Here is a 16,161-nt window from a genome sequence, read left to right as displayed (position 1 = left end):
ATCCTTTGCCATTTCATAAAAGATCCCTCCTCCCCACCCTATCTTTTGCATTCTTAAATTTAAGGCTTAGAGCCCCTGCTTGCATCATGGAAACACACACCTGGCCTGTTTAATGAAAAAAAAAAAAGTGTGTGTGTGTGTAACTATAGCAAACTGGCTCTCCAATAGGTTTCAACACAACTGCTCCTACCCCCACCCCCCAAGTATTGCATGATATTATCTGGTGCTGGATCTGAGCTAGCACTAAAGAAACAAAAGAAATAAAACAGAGGATGGCTCGGCTGGATAATGTCAGCCAGTTTTCATAAGCCACCCAGAGCTCTCCTGGGAACGGGAGTCTCCTCCAGTCTGTTCCAATGATAGCTACTGTTCTTACGCGAGGCTCTGAAGTTCCTCTTCGGCATCACCGTGCACCAAGTGGTGGTCCTGATCCTGCTGCCGGTAGCTCATCCTCCCTCGTTCTTCCATCTCGGCTCTTCCCATCCGCAACACCTGCTACTGCTCTTCTTCAGGGTACCACAGCAAGAAAGAGTTGGGCGATGGGAAACTAGCTGGCATCTTTTTGTGACGGCTTCTGCCTCTCCCCGGTGAGCAGCAAGGGAACTCCAAACGCCAGTAAGCAGCTGCCGCTTCTGCTGCTCTACGGGGTGAATGAGGAAGTGAAAACCAGTCCCTCCCTGCCTGCACCAAAAGTGCCCTCCCTCGCCTCTCCGGCTGAGGCAGAGAGAAGGGAAGGCCATCTGGAGAATGCAGCCAGGGCTGTTCCGCCTCTCCTGCTGTCAAGGGAGCGCTACGACGCACTGCTGCGCGTGCGTAAGGCCCCGGCGTCGCCCAAGCAAGTGTTTATCTACCGGTGTGCGCTTGTTGTTCAGTCGTTCAGTCGTGTCCGACTCTTCGTGACCCCATGGACCAGAGCACGACAGGCCTTCCTGTCCTGCGCTCTCTCCCGGAGCGTGCTCAAGTTCATATTCATTGCATCGGTGATGCTATCTAGCCATCTCATCCTCTGCCGTCCCCTTCTCCTTTTGCCTTCAGTCTTTCCCAGCATCAGGGTCTTTTCCAGGGAGTTTTCTCTCCGCATTAGGTGGCCAAAATATTTGAGCTTCAGCTTCAGTATCTGTCCTTCCAATGAGCAGTCGGGGTTGATTTCCTTTAGGACTGACTTATTGGACCTCCTTGCAGTCCAGGGGACACGTAACAGTCTTCTCCAGCACCACAGTTTGAAAGCATCAATTCTTCAGCGCTCAGCCTTCCTTATAGTCCAGCTGTCACAGCCATACGTTACTACTGGGAAAACCATAGCTTTGATTAGACGGACCTTTGTCGGCAAGGTGATGTCTCTGCTTCTTACTATGCTGTCTAGGTTTGCCATAGCTTTCCTCCCAAGGAGCAAGCATCTTTTAATTTCATGGCTACAGTCACCATCTGCGGTGATCTTGGAGTCCAAGAAAATAAAATCTGTCACTGTTTCCATTTCTTCCCCCTCTATATGCCAGGAAGTGATGGGGCCAGACGCTATGATCTTAGTTTTTTTAATGTTGAGTTTCAAACCAGCTTTTGCACTCTCCACTTTCACCCTCAACAAGAGACTCTTTAGATACTCTTCGCTTTCTGCCATTAGGGTGGTATCGTCTGCGTATCTGAGGTTGTTGATAATTCTCCCGGCAATCTTGATTCCGGCCTGTGATTAATCCAACCCGGCGTTCCTCATGATGTACTCTGCATGTAAGTTAAATAAGCAGGGCAACAATATGCAGCCTTGTCGTACTCCTTTCCCAATTTGGAATCAATCGGTTGTTCCATGTCCGGTTCTTACTGTTGCTTCTTGGCCCTTGTACAGGTTTCTCAGGAGACGGGGAAAGAGACAACACGTCGATGCCTTTGCATGCCTCTTTGCTGTGATGCACTATTTGTGTGGCCCTACATTTATGATTTTGCTACAGAGAAGCCTACTGAACATTCCTGGAAGGTTAATCGTCCAGATTTGTTTTTTTTTTAATCAGAATATGGGCACCCAATGAAGTAACTGTGTGACTGAAGTAACACCCTCACTCCATGTTCTCTCCGTGCATATTTCACCCCGTTTCTAGGGTTGTGTGAATCGGACTTCAGTCTGGGGACAAGAGTTGAAGCATCTCAAAGGATTCTTACAGGTTCCAAAGTGTAGAGCTATTGTGAGGAAGTGGCTAGAACAGCCTTTCTCAACTTGGTCTCCTCAATTATTCTCAGCTAGCATGGCCTTTGGGGAAGGTGGGAGTTGTAGTTCAACACATCTGGGGGCACCAGGTTGGGGAAGGCTGGGCTACAGTATTATGTGGGGAAACTGAAGTTTAAATCCCTGCATGGCCGTGAAGCTCATTGGGTAAGTTACAATCTCCCTGCCTAATCAACCTTGCAAGGTTTTTGTGAGGACAAAAAGAGAACCCTATATATGACACCTTGAAAACCTTGGGGAAACAAGCAGTGGGATGCATTTATTCATTCATTCATTCATTCATTTCTATACCGCCCAATAGCCAAAGCTCTCTGGGCGGTTCACAAAAATTAAAACCATGGAGTGCAGCATAAAACAATATAAAACATGAAAACTTAAAACCACAATATAGTGCAACCATAATAAAACCGAGCAGCAATGTAAAGATTTAAAATACAGATTTAAAACATCAGAGCTAAAAGATTAGGATGCTAAAATGCAAAAATACTTGGAGAATAAAAAGGTCTTCACCTGGCACCAGAAGGAGTACAACGTAGGTGCCAGATGAATCTCTCTAGGGAGCGCATTCCACAGTCAGGGTGCCACAGCAGAAAAGGCCCTTTTCCTGGTAGCCACCCACCTCACTTCCTTTGGCAGGGGCTCCCAGAGAAGGACCCCTGAGGATGATCTTTGGGTCTGGCAGACTCATATGGGAGGAGGCAATCCTTCAGATAACCTGGTCCCAAGCCGTTTAGGGCTTGGCAATGTGTTAAATAATGCAAAGTAACTGTTTTTGTGAGGCTCTGTGTTTTGTTTTTTGTCCTGCGAGACCAAAATAACCAGTATGGCTGCTTCAGGAGTGAGACATTTTTGGGTGCGCCAGACACGCTGTCTCAGCACGTCACATCAGCAATTGTCCTGTGCCCTGTCAATCCAAGCAGCAAACTAAAGAGGCACAATAGAAAGGAATGAGTGTAGCAAACTAAAGTGGCACAAACCTTCCACTCTGGTTGGTCTTACCATCCCTGCTGCTCCACTTCCAGCTAAGCACTTTAGTTTTCGTCAAATGAAATGGGGAACAAGCCACAAGGCTTCTTTTCGTGAACCGAGTTCTCATTAGCATAGGGCTTCCTATTAGGGAGGCTGCCCTGCCTTGGCACTGTTCAAACCAGTCAATGCGACAGTGCTATATGAGCACACTCTGACTCCTCTTGGCCTGTTGCTCGCTTGCTTCACCTTCTGCCTTGGCTTTCCCTTCCGGTTTTGACCTCAGCTTTTTTCCTCCAGTAGTCCTGGCTCAGTACTGATTTGTCTAGGAGCTTTGGCTCACAAAGAGGGGGCCACCCCCCTGGCGAAACACACAACAAAACTGACTTATGACACATTGAGTCAAACAAAGCCCAGTATTGTCTGCAAAGGATCCAGGCGGAGATCCTTCCCAGTCCTGCCACCAGAGAGGTCCTTGACTTGAAGATGCAGTGAACAGGAACATAGAAACATAGGACACTGTCTTATAGCGGGCAGGTTCGCACATGCAGCCAGCCATGGTGGGTTGTCGTGTCATCCGAAACTGGCATGTTCTCCATAGGGTGGCTTAATTGACTGAGGGCGCAATCCTATGGGGATAGGCGGCCGCCTCCGAACTTGAGGCAACTGCCTATCCAAAGCAGGGCAGGAGAAGCATGGAGGGGATCATCCCCTCCGTGCTTCAGCTGCCCTGCATTTGCAGCTAGGCGGCCGATTTCTGCCGTCTAGCCACCAGAAGGCAGAGCGGGGGAGGAGGTTGCTGGATGACACATAGAATGTGTCGTACCGGCATTTCCGTCTTCCCTGACCCAGAACACCCCTGGAAGTCCCGTTTTGGCCACTCCATGTTCCTCTTCCAAGTGCGGAGCGCAGGGCTGTTCCGCACTGCCTGTGAGGCAGTGCAGAAGCAGGGGAAAGTCAGTTCCTGGAAACCCACATATCCTATGGCCATCGAGCTACTGACTAGCGGCCATAGGATTGCTCCCTGAGTCAAACTATTGGTCTATCTAGTGCAGTACTGTCGACAGTGACTGGCAGCAGCTCTTCAGGATTCTTTCCTAGCCATACCTGTAGATGCTGGGGATTGAACCTAGGACCATCTGTATGCAAAGCATGTGCTCTACCTCTGAGCTATGGTCCCTCCCTCCACCCTTGTTTTGCAAGATATTTTTGCAAGGTATTTTTGTTCTGCAGGTATTTTCCATATTGCAATGGCTTCTCCATTAAAGGGTGCTGATCTGTCCTGCAACCTTTCCCAACCTTGCATCCCCAGATGTGGTTGGCCTACAACTCCCATCATCCCCAACCAACATCTGGGGACCCAAGGTTGGGAAGGGCTGGGTCAGGAAAGTAGTCATGAATAGTACTGTCTCTCTTAAACAAGAATGGAACAGGAGTCACTCCATCCAGATACAACTAAGTCCAGTGACTTATTTCTGTCCAGTGACACATGAGTTTGTTATCCCCAGTAACAAATACTTAGCAGCTCAAGACAAGCCTATTCCACCTTGGATTTCTAGAGTTTTCTGAACAGACACATTCTAAGAACAGTTTCTATTTCTGCTTATTTTATGATATTTAGGACCAAGCTACACTCTTTCTTTCTTTCTTTCTTTCTTTCTCTAAATAAAGTAAGTTCAGAAAGCCAGATCCAGATCAGGATGCTAGCACGAGGGTGGGGGGTTTGCAGGGTAGTTTTAACCCTCGGTCCCCTACTGTGGTCCCAGCCCAGATTGACGTCTGTAATTTTCATTGCCAGGCAGGAAGTGATCTATTTGTTTGAATGGATCACTTTTTGGCAAGGACAGTTACAGGCAGGGGCCCACTGATCTGGATCAGGACCACAGAGGGGGGGCAGAGGGTTTAAGCCCCCCCTCCACACTAGGGTCCCCATCTCGATTAGGACCGCTGTACTTACTTTAGAGTAAGAAAGAAAGATGTTGTTGCATCTTCAAAGTAAGCTGTAGTTTGGGTTAATTCTGCTTGTGATGGCAGATACCTGTCTTAGGAGGAAAATAAATAAGTAAAGCCAAAATAAACTTATAAAAGATTATGTTCTAGGGTGCTTCCAGATGGGTGCTACTAGCACTACCACTCGACAGCATTGTGCAGCAATGTCACCTTTTTTTCTTAATGGATTTTCTATGGTAAGAAAAAAGACTGAAGAAGCAGTAGGAAAGCACAGGAGGGTTACAAGTGGAAGCCACTGATGTCTGGACCCCCATTAAATTCTGTGAATGAGGCAGGGCGATGGTGATGGTGCTATAAGAGCTTCACCTGGAAGCACTGTTAGTGAAGTCTACCAGCTTACCTGGTAGTAGGTCTGATTGAACTCAATAGGGCTTATGTCTGTGTAGACAATCATGGGGTCGCACTGCTAGACAGCATGTTAAAGTTGTCCTGTTTCACCAGTTATTTAAATTGTGAGCTTTTAATCTTTAATTTTAATTGTAACATGGCTACCCCTCTGAATAAAATATCACCTTTGATAAGTACTAATCAAGGATAACATGTTCATCATCTTAGCTTGAGGCCTGCTCTGTTGAGTACCGTCATACTTCAAATACCAACCCAAATTCAAACTGTAGTCACACAGCTTTCTAGCAGCAGGAGATTTGCTGGCCTCCATTCCAAAATCACACTTTATCTGGAGGATTTATTCCCTGGAACGAAAAAAGTGAGGCTAGCACCTGCGTCCATCATAGCAAGCAGTGCTGCTAGAGAAAAGGCTACATTACAGAACAACCTCCTCCAACCTGGGGCCCTCCAGATGTGTTGGACAACAACTCCCATAGCTGACTGGGGTATTATGGGAGTTGTTGTCCAACACATCTGGAGGGCCCCAGGTTGGGGAAGCTTGTTATAGGATCATAGACTCATAGTATTAGAAGGAATCTTAGAGGTCATCTACTCCAATGCACTGTTCAATACAGTCTCTGCAATGTAGGATGCCACTACAGCATCCGTCCCTGACAGATGGCTGTCCAGCCTCTGCTTAAATGCCTCCAGTGAAGGAGAACCCACCACTTCCAGAGACAGTCTGTTCCACTGCAGAGCAGCTCTTATCCTTAGAAAGCATCTCCTAATGTGTAGCTGAAACAGGCTTCCTTGCGGTTTCCACCCCCACTGGTTCTACTCCTGCCCTCGGGAGCAACAGAGAACAAGTCTACTCCAACTTCTGCATGACAGCCTTTCAGATATTTGAAGACTGCTATCATATTTCCCCTTAATCTTCTCTTCTCCAGGCTAAACATACCCAGCTCTTTCAAACGTTCCTCCCAGGACTTGGTTTCCAGACCCCTCACTATCCTGGTCACCCTGCCTTGCACATACTCCAGTTGTTCAATTAGTCTGAGAGGATTTATTCACACAACTACAAATTCTTGTTCTTGTTTTTAATTTTTTATAAAAAGAACCTATGATATTTTCCCCAGATTTTGGGCTGCTTCACATGTTCAATGTAGAGGGGAAAGTAAGTCCTTCATATGGATTCCCCCATGTGACAATCCTACATATTCTAGAGGGAGATTTCGTTAGAGCAAAAACACACCAAAAAAAAGTCACATGGCACCTAAAAGTGAGCCCACTTCTCATGCACTTCTCATGTGGCATTTCCCAAACTATGCGATGGGCAACCTCCAGTGGGTCTCAGCCCATCTTCCAGTGGACCTCAGTGCTGCAGCCCATTCAGCACCTTCAGCAGGGGTGGGGGAATGAAAGAAACTGACAGCTCAAGGAGATACCTTACAAGTTAAGTGTGAAAGGAGAAGGGGAAAAGAAATGACAGGAGATGATTAACAATACTTTGAGAGGCATGTGGGAGTGGGCAGCGGAAAACAATATAAAAAAAAAGTCTTTCACTTAAAGCCTCTGGACCAGCAATTCTGCCTGAAATGGGGATGCTGAGTCCTTATATCTTTATATCCAATGCCTCTACTTAACTTGAAGAAACCTGAAATATGGAACTCCCTACTACCAGGAAATCATGGTGGAAAATAATTTTGCCAATCCCAAAGAGGAGTTAGGAGTCAATATAAGATTATGGTCATTTCTACACCAGCCTACAATCCTGTGTTTAAAACAGGGCTTTCTGCTTCCGTTTTAAATGCAGGATCACCATTGGCTCCCTTTACATGCACTTCCTCCCTCCCCCCTTCTCCCCGTATCTGAGTCTTCCATTATCTTTCATTGATCTCGTTCCTCTTCTTGCTGCTTTTACTCTTTTCATAGAGGAAACTGAAGCGGGGGAGGGGGGATTTTATAGCTCATTATCTGCAATCTATTTAAAAATGGAACAAAGGGTATTTAGTGCAGGACATGCCCCAGAGGGATACGGCGTCATGTAAAGAGCTCACAAATTTCTGTGAAGAAGCAATCTCAATTGCAGGATAAAAGCTCCATGTGATGAAGCTTTATGTCTGTAATTGCAAGCTGATAATGCCAAACTCCACATCCATCTGCCACCATTTTGTGACTGGCTCTGCCCCTGCATTCAGGGCTGGCCTTACCATTGGACAGAGTGAGTCAAAATGTCTTGGGCCAGCCCTGCCTGTACTACCACTTGTGACTGGTGGGCATCAGCTATTTTGAGCTCTCTCAAGGGGGCCCTGAGGACAGAAAATGAGAAGCCCTGAATACTGTGGGGGATTAAACAGTGGGGCCAAAAAGCCATGGGATTTAATAGGTACATTTCTATGGAAAGCTCAATATCTATACAAGATACAGTGACCATTCACAACAACAGCAGTAATTGGCGATAACACTATTTTCCTAGCTTTGCTATGCTGATTATAACAACTGTAGTGGATGAGAAAACCCTGGTTTTGATTGAGTCCTAAATGAAGAGACTCAAAGTGCTGATACATTCTAGTTAAACAATTTCATGCTTGGATGAAGAATTCTAAGTCTCAGGTCACTGGCAGACTAATTTGCTCACTGTATGAATGAAATGTATCTGGGCCAGAAAGCTGCACCAAAGGACACACACATGCAGTATTCAATGTGTGGACTTCGTGCCTTTTGCTTCATGGAGGTACTTTCCACATAGGAAGTGGAAATCACCTCCATGAAGTGTAACATCCCTTAAATGTTTGCATGTTGAACTATCTTTGATTGTCAGTTATTCATATATAAATAAATAATTCCTCCCCCAAGCACCTTCTCTCTCTTTTTCTTGAGGTAGCTTCATATTAAAACATTGTTCACCATGCGCTGGTTTCACTGGCAAAGGCAGTCTGGGCATTTTATTCATTTGTTTGTTTGTTTGTTTGTTTATTTCTGTACCACCCAATAGCCAAAGCTCTCTGGGCGGTTCACAAAAATTAAAACCAAAAAGCACACAGTAAAACAATATAAATTATAAAAGCATTAAAACCACAATATAACAATACAACCAGAATGAAACCAGAATAAAACCTAGCAGCAACGCAGAGATTTAAAATACAGATTGAAAACAGCAAAGCTAAAAGGCTAGAAAGCTAAAAGGCTACAATGCCTGGGAAAATAAAAAGGTCTTCACCTGGCACCGGAAGGTATACAAACAAAGTAGGTGCCAGGCGAATCTCACTAGGGAGCTCATTCCACAGCCGGGGTGCCACAGCAGAAAAGACCCTCTGCCAGACATCTGTAAGAGATTCCAGTAAGGTTGTCTTTGTGCTATGGTCCACCCACCTTCCTGGATTGCAGAATACTGGGGGAAGAGCGGGGTGGGGGGGGGGAGATGATATAGGAAGCTGTACTATAACTGTGTCAGACTATTGGTCCATCTAACTTAGTGTTGTTGTCTACATACTGGGTGTCGCAGTTATCAGGGCTTCAGACAGAGGTCTTTCCTCACTCTACCTAAAGAACCTGCAACCTTCTACAAAGCATAACCCCCCTCCCCGTGGCTGCAGTCCCCATAAAACCTCCCCTGTCCCATTATATCGTTGTTGTTGTTGTTGTTGTTATTTCCTAATGTGATTGCTAAACATTAGCATCTCTTCTAGTTTGGTCCTTAGAGGCTACCTCAACAGTGATTTTGCTTAGTGGGAAAATTCAAATATGCAACACACACACACCCCGCCCCCTTGAGCAGCCTCAAATGGAATAATGTAGGAACTCTGTACCCAGCACCTGGTTTATCTGCATGTGTAAATTGGCTCTATAAATGAGGGTAGGGTATTGTTGCCTGTTCTCTACCCACACCCCCAGGGTAGGAAAGACATCGTAGAGAAAAACCAATAAAACGTAGCCCCAAAGCAATGCAAAAGACTGGGTGGTCCATTAGCATCAGAATGGGTTTGGGTTGTTGTTGTTGTTTTAACATTCCAGCCTCTTTAATTTCTTGCACTCCCCATTTTCTAAATTAACAGCAGTGGCCTGCAGTGAAATCATGGCCCTTGCTTAGGGCTGTGGTTATGGCTCCACCCAAATGGGGAAATGGAAGTTACTGCATGAGTAGCTGAGTAAGGAGAAAGCTGTTGATGCACTCCAATCAGAAGGAAGAAGCTGAGAAACAGATCACCTCTGCCCCAGGACATGAAAATAGCTACCACGTAACAAGCAGTAGCACTGGCTGACAGGTCTGCCCATGCCATGGCATAATACAAGGGCAGGCAATGTGGTGCCCTCCAGATGTTTTGGACTGCAACTCCCATCAGCCCCAGGGAGCATGGCCAATGGTCAGGAATTATAGGAGTTAATGTGATGGCAGTGCTGGAACACAGCCATGGCATTGCACCGGTGTGGGTCTTGCTGCCTTGTCCTGAGCATTTAGATGCCAGAGTAGTAAGTGTGTGCAATCCTCCCAGTAGGCCCTTTTCAGTGACGACAATGCAGGAAAGGAAGAGCCAAATCACTGGGGGCCTTTTAATTTAGAGAAGGAAAAAAAAATACATCTCAGGCAAGGGTGGGCCACCTTTTTTTCTGTCCAAGGCCGCTTGTGGGTAATCTGTCCGGGACCACATGTTGTTGTTGTTGTTGTTGCTGTTGTTAATTACATTTCTATACCGCCCAATAGTCAGAGCTCTCTGGGCGGTTTACAAAGATTAAAAACATTAAAAATACAATATACAGATATTTAAAACCATTTACATTAAAAAAGCACATACATGAATACACAATATACACAAAAGAAACATACATCTAAAACAACTTCAAACAAACAATCTCAAAAGCAAACAACCATAACCGTAAGACATTCCAGGATGATTTAAAACTTATCATATGCTGCCGAATGCCTGGGAGAAGAGAAAGATCTTACCCTGGAGCCAAAAAGATAACAATGTTGGCACCAGGCGGGCCTCATCGGGGAGATCATTCCATAATTTGGGGACCACCACCAAAAAGGCCTTCTCCCTTGTTGCCGTCTTCCGAGCTTCCCTCGTTGTAGGCAGCCGGAGGAGGGCCTTAGATGCTGAGCATAGTATACAGGTAGGTTCGTGTTAGGTATTGTGGTCCCAAGCCATGTAAGGCTTTATGGGTTAAACCAACACCTTGAATTGGGCTCGGAAACATATAGGCAGCCAGTGCAAGCAGGCCAGAATTGGTCTTCTGGTCCCCGTTACGTTGGCACTGAGTGGGCAGAAGCCAGCAGTGAGTGAACAGGGCCAGATCCCAAAATGAGTGAGCCTTTTTCTGCCCCCCAGCTCTTTTCTCCCTCTTCATTCCCACACAGTGGGCTTCCAGGGAAGGGACAGAATGTTCTTGCCAGAGGTCTGAACTGATCTAATTCAAAGGCTTGTTCTGGTTAGATGCTGTAGCAGTCAATTCATGTAGTTCTAAAACCCACATGTGAAAAAATATACTGTAGGTTATCCGTCCACTGTCACCAGATGCGATGGAACGGCATGTGGGTTATCCCACCTATGCTTCTTTAAAAAAAAATTTACTTTGAGGCTCGAGTCTACTCACTGCCACAGTTTCTAATAAAGTGCTCAGTTGGACCTCACCACTAGGGAATGTTGCCTCAGCTATCAAACTGTTTAACTGCTGCCACTAGAATTTGGCAAGAACGTTCTGTCCCTTCCCTGGAAGCCCACTGCGTGGGAATGAAGAGGGAGAAAAAAGCTGGGGGGCAGAAAGAGACTCACCCACTTTGGGATCTGGCCCTGTTCACTGCTGGCTTCTGCCCATTCAGTGCCAACATGTGGTCCCTGAGAGATTACCCACAAGGGAACATGGCCCTTGACAGAAAAAAGAAGTGCCCCACCCTTGCCTGAGATGTATTTTTTCTCTTCTCTACCTCTTTATCTAAAAAAACTTAATAGTCTGGTTCCTATGGCATAGTAGTTCCTACCACCATAGACAATCTTTCAAAATGAACAAAAAATAAGATGTCCATTAACTTTTTTTTTTACTTTTTATTTTTTACAAAAGTTAATAAAATGTCACTCTTCAAATAATAGGTTGAGATTGCTTAAAGGTTCTTAAATAAGATTGCTTACCATTCCTAAGCTGAGTCTTTCCCAGATAAATAAAATCACTATAGCTTTTCCTTCAGACCAGATTTCCTTAAACTCCACCCCAGAAACAGAAGCAGGTTTAAGAAGTTCTCTAAACTTCCTTACAAACAGGAACAGATGCTGTACAACAGTTTTCCTCTGCCTCCAGATTTCCTGCTTCTTCTGGCTTCTAGGATGATTCAGATGTTTCAGGGACTACTTGCTGAAGTTCCCTCTGGTCAGACATAAAATAGGAACTTAAAATATGTGATGTATAACTTGGTTTGCTCATAAAATTATCATGTTTGGTATATTAAATTTAAAAGTAGAGTTTATCTAGACAATAATTACAATATTACTAACTGAGTTTATTTTTAACAGTTTTTAAATATAAAGATAATTTTACAGGCCAACCAACTTATACATAATATAACTTATACATAATATACATAATCTAATAATATTATATACATAATAATAATTCCATAATAATAATAAATAATTCATTAATAATAATAATTCCATTCGTTGTTCAGTTGTTAAGTCGTGTCCGACTCTTCGTGACCCCATGGACCATAGCACGCCAGGCCCTCCTGTCCTCCGCTCTCTCTCAGAGTGTGCTCAGGTTCATATTCATTGCATCGGTGATGCTATCTAGCCATCTCATCCTCTGCCGTCCCCTTTTCCTTTTGCCTTCAATCTTTCCCAGCATCAGGGGCTTTTCCAGGGAGTTTTCTCTTCGCATTAGGTGGCCAAAATATTTGAGCTTCAGCTTCAGTATCTGTCCTTCCAATGAGCAGTCAGGATTGATTTCCTTTAGGATTGACTGATTTGACCTCCTTGCAGCCATGACCTGTCCGTCTTGGGTGGCCCTGTATGGCATAGCTTATGGTTTCACTGAGTTACGTAAGCCCCTTCGCCACAACAAGGCAGTGATCCATGAAGGGGAATAATTCTATAATAATTCCATAATAACAATTCCATAATAATTATATATATGTATAATATACATAATATAACTTGTACATAATATAATTTTAGGAATATTAAAACTGCTTTATGTGCCTAAAGCAGCCCTCCCCAACCTGATGCCCTCCAGATGTTTTGGACTACAATGCCCAGCATTCTGGACAATTAGCCATGCTGCCTAAGGCTGCTGGGAGCTGAAGTCCAAAATATCTGGAGAGCATCAGGTTGTGGAAGGCTGTCCTACAGCAACAAAACGACTTTATATCTGTAAAGTGCACTAAAAAAAAGTATTGCTTATTTTTCAATTTCCCCCCAATTTCCTTTTTTTTCCTCAGAAAAAAAAGCCCCAGTTTTTCACACAACTTCAACATTTCTGGAAATTTTACACCTCTAGTTTCAGTAGAGGGATTTCCCTCATGATGCAGCAGGGGAGGAAGGGGTTAAATTGCCGGCTCTGATCCTGTTAAATATCCACACCCACACATCCAGCTGATACAACTTGGATTTTTAGAAACTTGCATGTTAAATGCAAAGTTGCATTTAATACACTAACCCTCATGTCTAGCTTGGCCCTCAGCACTGCTTAACTGCAATACCTAACAGGGTTGTTGCTGGAAGGATTTGAACTAAATAATGCATGGAAAGGAGTTTGAGCACAGTCCCCCAGCAGCAGCCACTCCATCAGGCTGCTGCAGAGGGAGGGAAGGGAGACAGCTGCATTTGGCTCCTCCAGCAACTGTTTCCATTCCAGCTGGTCATTATAAGAACTACTATTTAATGTAAAGAATTGGTGCCTGCATTTGCTTGTTTTCCTCTCCCCAGCCCATCCCTTTTTCTGGCATGTCGTTTAGATTGTAAGGCTGTGGGCAGAGACTTGTTTTTATTGATAGAGCTGCTCTGGTTTTTTTGGGGCTGGAGAGTGGGGAAAAATGCTTTAAGTAGATAAGGCTGCAATCCTATGCATGTTTAGACAGAGAAAAGTCCTACAACTCCCAGTATTCCCCAGCTGGCTTTTCTCTGTCTAAACATGCATAGGATTGCACCCTAAATAAAGTGTTGTACAAATGTTAAGCATTATTATTGTTATCAGCTTGCTGGCTGCCGCTGGAAATGGAATAGTGGACTATATAGATCTTGGTCAAATCCAGCAAAATAATTCTAATCTGTTATGTTCTAAAATTATATCTGCATGCAAGAGGCATGGATGGGAGCATGCAGACCTAGGGCCTCTCCACATGGGGCTTTTATCCTGTGATTGGGATTGGTTACTCATGGAAGTTTACAGGTCCTTTACAACGATGTCATCAACCCCCAGCACCTCTCTGGTGGTTTCTGACCATTTCTGCAGCTTAATTTGAAATAGAAATAATGAGGTAATAAAAAGAAGCTGTTTGAATCAGTTTGAATTTGTCCGTGTAAAGAGGAAGTGGTGCTATATCAACAGCGCCATCTAGTGGTTGTATAATGAAACATATAGAACTCATAGATAAAGGGGGGAAAGTGGGGACAAAGGAAGCGCATGTAAAGGGCTGAGCTTAATCCCTCAAAGAATCTGGAAGCAGAAGCCCCAGTAAAATCTCAGGATAAAAAGCCTCTGTCTGGAGCAGCCCCTAGGCTGCTCTTTACTCCCTAGCCCTTTAATAAAATCTGGTTAGAGACATGCTTGAACTGGAGGAAGAAGGCATATTGCCTCCAAACCACTAAAAATAAATAAATCAAAAGAGTTCCAAAATGTTGGAGCAGCAGGGAGTTGAGATAGCCCTGCTGTCATTTGCTACTTTAAAAAAATGACTGGATCATTTTTTCTACCCTGAGTGAAGTTGTACTGCACAGAAGGGCATAGCTTCCAGAGAATTAACAAAAAACACCATTAATTTAAAAATAAAAAGTTAATAAAATGGTATGAGCATTGAAGGGGGAGAGGTCTGGCACTTGTCACTCACCTCGCAACTCATAAACAGCATTCAAAAGAGCATGTGAGGGTTGCAGCACCACATTCCACCCAGCAATCACATATAAGTGAATGTGCCATCTCAGATATCTGGGAGAAGAATATTTCCCTGGCTACAAAATCAGCATTTGCAATTTGAGGGCTAGGGATGTGTGATAACCTTGCAAAAGAAATGCAATGTTGAGAAAAGATATGCAGACTTTGCAGAATACATAGCACGGCAAACACACATTTATTTCAGAATAATCAGAATCCGCAGACACAAGCCCTTAGGATCAGCCTGCAATGATCACAACTGCTGGATCGGGGTATGTAACATGTGTAGGTTGTGCAGAATATCCCTCGGGATTTGTAATAACTGTTCTGGATGTGCACAGAACAATGCTGTGTGGGTTTCAAAGTAAACGCCCAACATCTACCCTCACTCAGTACAGTGTGAGCTATGCATGTAATAGATTGGGACCATGCCTATAGCATAAAATAGATGATCAACAGTGTGTGGATGGTCCTACCTTGCAGCACAGGTTGGTGGCCTTCTGGTCCCTTTTTAGATCTATGATTCTTTGCTACGAACATAATTTCTAATTTTCAATGTGTATCTCTCATTTTGCAAAGAATTACAACCCAGTCTATGCTTCTACATGCTAAGAGCGGGATCTCCCAGGGCTGCACTATGTGCTGGATTGCTATTTGGGTGAGAAAAACCATGTTACATGCTTGCTTTCTGGTGACACGGATATTGGTTTAAGCCACTCCTGATTTGTATACGCGCAAGGCCTAACCACCGTTTATGTCTGTGTAACGGGAAACCAAGGTAACAAACGGGAATCTGAGATGCCAGCGGCATTTCCAAGCCACTGATAGCTTGGTCTGTTGCCAGATGCTTATTTAGAGTCCCAAATGCCGCCCCTGCTCGCTGCACGAAAGACTTCTAAGAAGAAAAGGGCCCCCATTCCATAAAGGCATTTGAAAGAGTCGAGAGGCTTTTAAGTCCCGTTGAGCAGCGTCCAATGCATCGCATGCTGTATATTCTGACTGACCGCCCCCCTCTCTTTTGCCCCCTCCCCACTGGTTGATATGAATAATGAATCTCAGCTCTGCTGTCTTCCATTTTGGGTTAAGGCATCTGGGCCATGGTAAAAACCAATACTTTGTCACATTAACACCTGGCCCCAACTGCCTATCAGAATGCCGGTTATAAATACAGATCCTCTCAAGAGGCATAGTCTTACCTGGAACATCCATCTGGGAATATTAAAAGCCACGATTCGTGCTTGTATATTACTTGGCAGTTCTTATGGAGGAGGAGAAGGAGGAGGCAGCAGCAGCAGCATGAGCAGGAAATATTTCTTTCAGTACTCTGTACAGCGTGTTTTTGGGGAGAATTTAAGGGAGCATTCATAAGACAATACACTCTTTGTTTCCACATGAATTTATCTGGAACAAATACTGCCTCCTAGTTCTCCTCTTGCGATCACTATAATCCCCACTGTACAATTTAGGAAACATTGTCAAGATCATACAATCAAATAGTTTACCATTAAATTTGGCCAGATGCTAGCATACAGCTAAGGAGCTCTTTACCATGTTTGAGGTAG

General features: G+C 44.5%; 1 protein-coding gene across 3 annotated transcripts in view; it reads right to left on the bottom strand.

The window, feature by feature from the left end:
- The window catches only part of DAPP1 (dual adaptor of phosphotyrosine and 3-phosphoinositides 1), a 58,507-nt gene extending 42,586 nt beyond the window's left edge, over nucleotides 1–15,921 (bottom strand). The window contains exon 1 of one of the 3 annotated variants that reach the window (XM_084855711.1): nucleotides 15,796–15,921. Coding sequence is in view for 2 of the 3 variants with exons in the window: in XM_084855709.1 (XP_084711835.1) it covers nucleotides 377–483 (107 nt within the window). In the remaining variant the exon portion in view is untranslated. Of the gene's footprint in view, nucleotides 1–376; nucleotides 871–15,795 lie in introns of those variants that run through there. The other 2 variants (XM_084855709.1, XM_084855708.1) reach the window with 2 other exon arrangements.
- Nucleotides 15,922–16,161: the final 240 nt, after the last annotated feature.

Source organism: Heloderma suspectum, chromosome 5 (genome assembly GCF_057233095.1).
Source record: "Heloderma suspectum isolate Gila_16-S chromosome 5, 16-S_ref, whole genome shotgun sequence".
Lineage (NCBI taxonomy): Eukaryota > Metazoa > Chordata > Lepidosauria > Squamata > Helodermatidae > Heloderma > Heloderma suspectum.
The sequence above is the reverse complement of the archived record's forward strand: the minus strand, read 5'-3'. Positions and strand labels throughout refer to the sequence as shown.